At 46.2% G+C, this 8,945-nt stretch overlaps 1 protein-coding gene across 1 annotated transcript in view; it reads left to right on the plus strand.

Moving 5' to 3' along the window:
* GABRA3 (gamma-aminobutyric acid type A receptor subunit alpha3) overlaps window positions 1–6,769 on the plus strand; it is a 234,263-nt gene extending 227,494 nt beyond the window's left edge. The window contains exon 10 of the mRNA XM_019664274.1: window positions 6,273–6,769. Within this exon, the coding sequence (XP_019519819.1) occupies window positions 6,273–6,608 (336 nt within the window). The 3' untranslated portion in view covers window positions 6,609–6,769. The remainder of the gene's footprint in view (window positions 1–6,272) is intronic.
* The last annotated feature ends 2,176 nt before the right edge of the window (window positions 6,770–8,945 follow it).

Raw genomic sequence — 8,945 nt, forward strand, 5'->3', positions numbered from 1 at the left:
TGCAGCCTACGCCATCGCTGGCGACTCACAGCAGCCCAGCTCCAGGTTGAGCTGTTGTTCAGCATCTTAGCTGTGGAGGGCAGCGTCACTGGCCCTCATATGTGGGATCCGAACCGGGGCCCTCTGGCGTCCCAAGCCAGTTCCCAACCATCGCGCCACTCAGCCGGCCCTGTCTTTGTTTTTTAATTCGATGAGCCATCTGATGTCATAAATGAGAATTGAGCCTGTGGTCCGTTCTAGCAGATGAGCTCTGCGTTGTCCCCCCTGCCCGTCACTCCTGCTGTTTCTACCACTAACTAGGTAAGGGCTTTGGAAATGAACGAATCGGACTGCCTGCAATACTTGTTCTAGTGTTTTGTTGGGAAGGCCATAAGAGTTAAGTCAGCCAATGGTATTCGTATGCTTGGAACTGTCCCTCGATATCAGAAAGCCTCACGATAACTTCTTTGTGGACACGTGAGGTCATCTATTTTACAAGGGCTAACCTCCATGTCATCCTTGGTCAGCGCTCAAATTGTCAGTCCCTTTGTAGTTATGCATCGTCCCCTCACTTCTTACCCTTACACTCGGCTGTGCCTTTCTCTGGACTTCTCTATCCTCCACTTCCCTTCAGTTCCCCCAGGAACTCCTGTTCACTGGAAAGTACGCCAGTCGGCACCACCAGCTTCTTGACTGAATGCCCCCTCCAATTAACTGCTCCCTTAACTGACACCGGTTTCTGAGCTGAGACTTCTCTTCCCACTGCCTTCCTGCTTGGCAGAAGCTGCTAATAGTCTCTCTCCCATCCCTTAGGAGTACAGTTCTCATCCTCTTAATCTCCAATACTGCATTCAGACCGTTACTCTTCCATCTTTTACACTAAAGATGTCTCCTTTGCAGCTCCAGAGCATCACCTGGATTCTCATACATTAGCATTTCCTGTTTTTCCCTTAGTTCCTTGATACTTTCCTTCGCATTCCGTTGCCATATCTCTCACTAGCCTCGTTGGATTAGCCTCTTCATTTCTCTGCTTTCATGACAACCATCCATTCTCTGCTCAACAGTTAGAATGATCATGTAAAAGGGTAAATTAGAAAAATTTTGCTCAAAATGCTTGAATGGCTTCCCACTACACTAAGATCAAAATCCATAATCCTGGGGTGACCGGTTAGCTCAGTTGGTCAGAGCGTGGTGCTGATAACACCAAGGTTGCTGGCTCGATCCCCACGTGGACCACTGTGAGCTGCGCCCTCCTTAAAAGAGTCAACTGTGCCATTGTAGAATGAAAGCAATGTGTAACCAATGACCATGGCTGTTCCCAATAAAAACATTTTTTAAAAAAAATCCATAATCCTTACCATGGCTTTCAAAGTCTAACAGGGTCTGGTCCCCAGATCTAAGATACGTAATCTTTTAGCATCCTTTTTTTTTTTTTCATTTACCCCACTTAAGTCACAAGTGGCCTTGATCCTTGTACAACTCACTCTCACTCCAACCACAAGTGCTTTGTCACTACTATTTTCTGTCTCTCGAAGTTTCGTTGTTCAGATTTTTCATGGCTTGCTTTCTCATTTTATTCAGATCTCTGCTCACCTTCTCAGAGAGGCTTTCTCTGACTAGTGTTTACTGCATATATTTAGTTGCTTACGTGTTTATCACATGACTCCTTCTCTAGAATGTAAGCTCCTTGAGGGCAGGGGCCATGTTTTCCTGTTCACTGCTGTACCCCCAGCACCTATCACAGAACCTGCCATGCAATAGGCACTCACTGAACACTTACCAAATGAATGAATAAGTGAATAATCTCGGTAGCTTCTCAAAATCCACTGTTCCTTGTTTTCCTTGCTTTTCTGTTCAGCCTATAATCTTTAAATCTTGACGAGCCCCTTCACCTTCTCCATGGGGAACGTAAAAGCCATTGTATGAGATTTGCCTTAACCTACTGTGTACCTTTCTTCCCACCAAGGCTTACATTGATAGTATTTGAGTCTCATCCACTCTCTCCTTAGCTGTCATCTGGCCCCAGGTACTTCCCCACTTATACTCTGGATACCTCCCACCCTCTCAGAAAACTAGTGCAAGTGATTACTTTTCTTCTAGCTGCATTTTCTCCCCTTTCTACTGGCTGATTGACGCCCTCCTAATTCCACATGCTCCTTTCTGCTTTTGAATTCCCGTGACTCATTATTTATGACTCTCTGTATGTGTCTTGTGCTTTCTCCCTTATATTTTAGTTCTCTCTTATTTTTTAATTCATCTAAGTGCGTAGTTCAGTAATGTTAGGTGTATTAACAATGTTGTACAACCAATTTCCAGAGCTTTTCATCTTGCAAAACTGAAACTCTGTCCCCATGAAAAAACAAATCCCTCTTCCCCCTTCTACCCTTCCTCGGGCAACCACTATTCTGTTTTCTGTCTCTTATGAATCTGACTGCTCTTAAGTACCCTCATTTAAGTGGAATCACAGGATTTGTCCTTTTGTATCTGGCTTCTTCCACTTAGCATAATGTCCCCAAGGTTCATCCATGTTGTAGCATGTGTCAGAATTTCCTGCCTTTTTAAGGCTGAGTAATATTCCATTGTATGGATGGGCCATGTTTTGTTCATCCATTCATCTCTCTATGGATACTTGGGGTGCTTCCACCTTTGGGCTATTGGGAGTTATGCTGCTATGAACGTGGGTGTACAAATATCTCTTTGAGACCTTGCTTTCAATTTTGGGAGGTATATACCCAAAAGTGGAATTGCTGGGTCATATTTCAATTCTATTTTTAAATTTTTGAGGAACCAACATAGCATTTTTCATAGCAGCTATACCATTTTCCATTTCTGATATTTGCACGAGGATTCCAATTTCTCTACATCCTTGCCAACACTTCTTATTTTCTGTTTTTTTTGTTGTTGTTGTTGACAGTAGGTATCCTAATGGGTGTGATGTGGTATCTCGTTGTGGTTTTGATTTGCATTTCCCTAATAATGAGTGACGTTGAGTGTCTTTTCATGTGCTTGTTGGCCGTTTGTATGTCTTCTTTGGAGAACTGTCTATTCAAATCCTTTGTCTATTTTAAAAACTGGGGGGTGAGGGGATGTCATTGTCCTGATTCATCGTTGAATCCCTCATAGCATACACTGTATTACTTTGCCCCACTTCTGAAAACGGGTTCAGGAAAGTCGGATGGCTGTTGGAGGGTTGACCAAGAGGCACCAGGCCACATCTGCATATACTCTGCAGTCCTGGCTGGGTCTCAGGTAATTCAGAGCTACAACTAAAGTGCACTTCTGGAAACAATAGACAGGAAATCTCTGGAGTTGGACATGTACTGGTCTACAGGAGTTTTCATTGCCTCATCCCAAACCCACGTGAGGTAGCTTTCTAGAAGGAAAGCTCTCTTTGTCCTAGGGTCAGACTGCTTGGGGAAATTTGGATGAGTCAGTGTCAGTTTTGTGGTAACGGAATCGCTCCAGGCTGAACTCGAGAGATATGCTATCTGTACAGGAGAGGTCAACACCCAGGAGGAGCAAGCTGCAAATCATGTGGAGAATTTTTAGTGGCGGGTTGGTTTTTTTTCATTCAGTGAACACCTTGGATAGGGAGGTAGAAATGGAATCGCAACTCAGTCAACGTTAAGTCAGTCAAGTTTGGATGCATCAAATTCCAGAGCATAGAGAAGTATTAGAAAAATAGATGCAGAAATATTAACCATTAAGCCTCTGCTTTCTGCTCCTGTCTTCTTGACACTTACAACTTTTGCTTTGATTTCCTTCTGCGACAACTTAGGTAAAAAATTATACTGGCTGATTAAAATGTACCACGTGGGAAAGGGCAAGGGAAATCAAAACATACATTTCCTTTATTACTTAAAAAATCCGCAATTAAATCAACCGCTGCTTTTCCCTGCCCATAGAATACAAAATGCACGCGGAGCTAAAGACCATGCTTGCTGTTCAGAATGATTGTTTCGGAAACTTGGTGATAGCCAGTTTATAAAGCACCTAAAGGAAATAACGTGAGAAAGCTCCCAGCAAAGTCAGGGGAGTAGGTTTTCTCCTTTTTGTTTTTCTTCTGTCTACCCATGCAAACAGAAGATTACGAAGCAAAGTAATAAGCAGGCAAACACGTAAAATGCTCTTTTATTTAATAGCAGGGACGTTTAGCAGCAGGACTCTAGTCACACAATGAATTTGCTAATTATAAAGGAGTCCCATGTAGTATTTAAAGCATTTACCAGACCTTCAGAAGCTTTAGTCCCGCCCCCTCCCACTTGTAATGTGATTGCAATCCTCGAAGAGAAAGAACAGCACTGTTTTTGAAATGCCCTGTTAGTCAGACTGTTCATGTACTTAAACCAGCACACCCTCATGTGCCCCATTCCCCCTAGCTGATTGAAAACTCTGCAGTCAGCCCAGGCAGGCCGAAGAGGAGGACATGGCATCCAAGCCTTAGCCAAGCACACTTCTTGTCACACCTCACCTCAGACAAGCAGTGTCCTCGGCCAGTGCTTTCTTTTCTTTTTGGCAAGCCAGCTCACATTGGTCATTGCCTTCTCTGGGCCACCATTTCCAATGCGTGCAGGTACTTTGTCTGCTAAATTCCCATCACACTCTGTGCGTCTGTGAGAGCTTTGAGCACCCTGTATGGCAATCGTGTGTTCACAAGGCTCTCTCCCCCACCCTGGACTGTGAGTTCCCAGAAAACGGGGACTAAAACTGACTCATCTTCTAACCTTCCCACCTGTCCGTAAATATCTGGCATGGTTCTTGGCGCAGTAGATACTCAGTAAATATTTGGCAAAAGTTATTATTACGGTCAGGAAGGTAAATGGCAGTGCGCTGTGAAGGAAAAAAAATAAAAGATCGAAATGATGGGGAGGCTAAAGTAAAGAAGAAGAGAAATTGTAAGAGATTAGGAGAAAGGAGTCCGTAAGAGAGGGTGGAAGCAGAGAAACCCAGGAAAGAAACAAGAAGGAAGATGAGGAGTAAAGAGATAAAACGCAGCCATTGGGAAGCAAAGTCTCATCAAGGAAGGGAACACTGTGAGATGTGTGAAATTCAGGCGATATAGCAAGCCAGCACTTTTCGTCAGATATTCTTGGGCATTTCTGAAGCTCTTCTGTGTCCACTTTTCCCTAGAAACAAAGAGGGCTGGAAGAGAGAAAAGGCCAGAGTGGGGAGTGAGGCAGCAAACGGCAGACTCTGCGTTGGGCCGCTGCCTTTGGCCTGGGGCTGGGACTGGCCTGCTCCCTGGGCCTCCCCTTTCTCAGCCTCTCTCTCCTAACCCAACCCTGAGCTTTGGCTCTGCTCTTTCCTACACGGAGGGTCCACGTATACACAGGTCAGAGACGTGAGAACAAATGGGCACATGCGTGCATGCTTATTTTCCAATGAGGTTTTTTTTTTTAACTCTGGAAAAAGAAATCCAAAGGGGAATGTCCTAGCAAGCCCCCAGCAGTCCCTGCGTTGCTGTGACAGAGGGAGCACCTGCATAGCTAGCTCCCTGGGGAGGCTGTGGCTCCTGCCCGAAGCCTTGCAGGAGCGCAAAACCCTGGTGTGCCCCCTCCCCGCAGCTTGCTGAACACATTTACGGTGCATGCAGGGTGAGATACTGTTGTGATGATGCATGTAAACATGCCATAGTATTTATTGTGTCTCTAAGACGAAATGACTTTCAGACTCACCGAGCTCTCTTCCCCACAGGAGATGTGCCACTTGATGGTTGAAGCCTTTTGGAGTTATTTCTCGGGTAACCAAAAAGGGTCTGGCGCCTATAGAAAACAGCACAGTGCAGCCCCGGGTAAAAGTCTGGAGCCCAGGTGGCTGCTGTGGGTTCTGCCAGTCCGTCTGAGGCTTTTTCTCATCTGTCAAATAGGAGTAATCTCACCCACCTGCCTCATTAGGGTTACTGTGAGGATCAAATCACATATTTATATAGGACCCTACATGTGACCAACATTTTACAGTTTTTACGTGCTTTCTACCACCATTCTCTCATCTGATCCTCTCAACAACTCTGCCAAATATTTTGATCCTCATTTTGCAGATGAAGAAACTGAAGCTCAGAAAGGAGAAGCGACTTGGCCAAAGCCAAGTAGCCAGTAAAGCAGGACAATGCACGTTTTCGCTTTCAAACTCATCTTCAATTAGCCCTAGACACAAACCTGGCTACTCAATGCTATTGGCTTTCTGGCCCTTATTTCTTACCTTTCCTCATGGTTCCTCCTGCCCACAGCCTCTGTGCAAAGAATTAATTAGCTTTTCTTTTGTTCCCCCTTTCCCCTACTTTTTCTGGCCCTTAGAAGAAAACACCAGCAGCCCCGACAAAGAAAACCAGCACCACCTTCAACATCGTGGGGACCACCTATCCCATCAACCTGGCCAAGGACACGGAGTTCTCCACCATCTCCAAGGGCGCTACTGCCAGTGCCTCCTCGACCCCGACACTCATTGCTTCGCCCAAGACCACCTACGTGCAGGACATTCCGACTGAGACCAAGACCTACAACAGTGTCAGCAAGGTTGACAAAATCTCCCGCATCATCTTTCCTGTGCTTTTCGCCATTTTCAATCTGGTCTATTGGGCCACCTATGTCAACCGGGAGACGGCTATCAAGGGCATGATCCGCAAACAGTAGATAGTGAAGGCGCAGCAACCAGAGCACTGGATACCCTAGGAAGCATCCAGGCACCCAAACCCCGGGGCTCCCCTTCATGTGTCTCATGATTCTTCTTTTGAACCCTCTCCCCAAGCTGTGACTCTAAATTCATAGGTATACATCTCAATAAAAAAAACAACAAAAAAACAATTAACAGGAAAATTACTGTCCCGCTAACATTGCTGAGTGTACCCTCAACAGAGCCAAACACTGCCATTTGCCCAGTTGTTCATCTTAGCCTGCTGGGTCCCAAATGCAGTTTTCGAAAGTTACCGTGTGTTACCCAAGGAGACCACTTCTAAGAGTCACGGCTCAAGGGAAGGAGATTAAGATGGCAGCCACAGCCACTCATCCAGAGTATCCTAAAAGCCCAAAGTAAAGCCACAGATGGTACCAAAACCAGATTCTCCCTGTCCACCCCTGAACAAAGCCCCCAAAGGGTCTGTCCTTAGCTGCCGGATGCCTTGTCACCCATCCTTCCCCATCCCCTGCTTCCTTGCCATTTGCTGGGACAATGCATGCCAGTCCCGTTATTGTGTCTGTAAGTAACTTCATGACTAGAAGAGTGTAGTGTTGTGGATATGTGGGGATGGGGGGTGGGGGGTGGGGGTGGGGCTGTTAATGATCGTCTTAAGGAATTAGAATGGAAGCCTGACCTTTGCCTCTTTGTAGAAATTGTGTTTCCAAATGCTTTGGTGCAATGTTTAGCGGCTGTTTATTAAACTCTTTCTGAATTGTACTCGGGCTGGAGGACCTTTTTCGATCGCTCTTTTCCTAACACAGGTGGCATTCTGTTCTTGGCTTCCACCCCCACTCTCATGCCATCCTTACTTTCCACTTTTTAACACCGCTAGAATATGCTGGGGAAATAAACGTATACCCAGAGCACGAGACCTATTACAGTGACCCAAAATGGAACCCAGGTGAAAATATAGCTTGATTAACTCAGGGGTCTTGTTACCCAATATGACAGAGAAGGAAATACCTGTATTGCTTCCTTTGCAAAATTCACCCAGTCCCAGGAAATAGAAAAAGCTCTTTTCGTTGCAATTCTAAAGGCATTCTCTTTTCTATTGATTACTGTTTCCTTTAGGAAACAATCCCCCTAGGTACTAGTTATTAGGCAGAGGGAGCATGAGTGTCTGGTTGCTTGATCCATGTGTTGAGAAATGTATGGTGACCCTTACTACAGACTTGGGAAAAATTGGGGCAATAATCCCATGAGATCTGCTTGAGGAAATCGCCCAAATCCTAAGAGATTGAGAAAATCTCCTTGGGAGAACATTTCAAATCATATAAAAGGCTTTTTGGTCTGAAATAAAATCAAGGACTTGGAGGGCCGGCCGCATGGCGCGATGGTTAAGAACTGGCTTGGGACGCCAGAGGGCCCCGGTTCAGATCCCACATATGAGGGCCAGTGACACTGCCCTCTACAGCTAAGATGCTGAACAACAGCTCAACCTGGAGCTGGGCTGCCGTGAGTCGCCGGCCACGGCATAGGCTGCAGCCCCTGTGGCAGTGGGCTGCCATGGGCTACCGTGTGTAGCCAGCAGCCAGCGTGAGCGGCCAGCAGCCGCCGTGAGCAGCCGTCCAGAAGCCGGCAACTGATCTGCCTCCCCCGGGGAGAGCGCAATGATGGTGCCAACTTGGGCCAGTGAAGCAACGTCCTCCACAACGAGACTGAAGAACAAAAGGACAGCAACTTATCTGTTCCCCTTCCCCCAATTCCCCAATAAAAATCTTTAAAAATAAATAAATAAAAAATAAAATAAAATAAAATCAAGGACTTGGACAACCTGACCCTCAGTGCATGTCCAGCCCTCTGACGGATGCCATCTGCAGCAATCCCAGGCCCCGCCCAGTTCCATCATACCCCCAGAACATGAGGCACACACACATGGCTGCCTTCCTAGAGAAATTGCCCGATACCAATATTTAAGTGATTCTTTGAGAACCTGTGGAAACCACTTTGCTTCTGAAAGCTATTCCCCTAGTCTTAGAGGGAAGCTCAAGCTGTTCCCATCAGCGCTTCTGTTGCTGAGTTCCCCGAGAGTCTGAAACTTATTAAAAAAAATGAACACCTGGATTGTAGCCAGGGCTAAATCTCACCACAGTTGCTGTGCGATTGGGGCAAGTCTCTCCCCTGAGCTGAGACTTAGCTTCCCCATTAGTGAAATGGGGTTCTGAGCAGAGCCAAGTCAACCGAGTACCTTTCCCAGCAGCTGCCCTGGCCCTTCACTGTCCCCCTGAATGCCACCACATCCTGGGGCCCCAGGAACACAAACCCCATCCTTTGGTTGCCCGTCACACAACTCA

The sequence above is a fragment of the Hipposideros armiger genome, unplaced genomic scaffold (genome assembly GCF_001890085.2).
Source record: "Hipposideros armiger isolate ML-2016 unplaced genomic scaffold, ASM189008v1 scaffold_419, whole genome shotgun sequence".
NCBI lineage: Eukaryota > Metazoa > Chordata > Mammalia > Chiroptera > Hipposideridae > Hipposideros > Hipposideros armiger.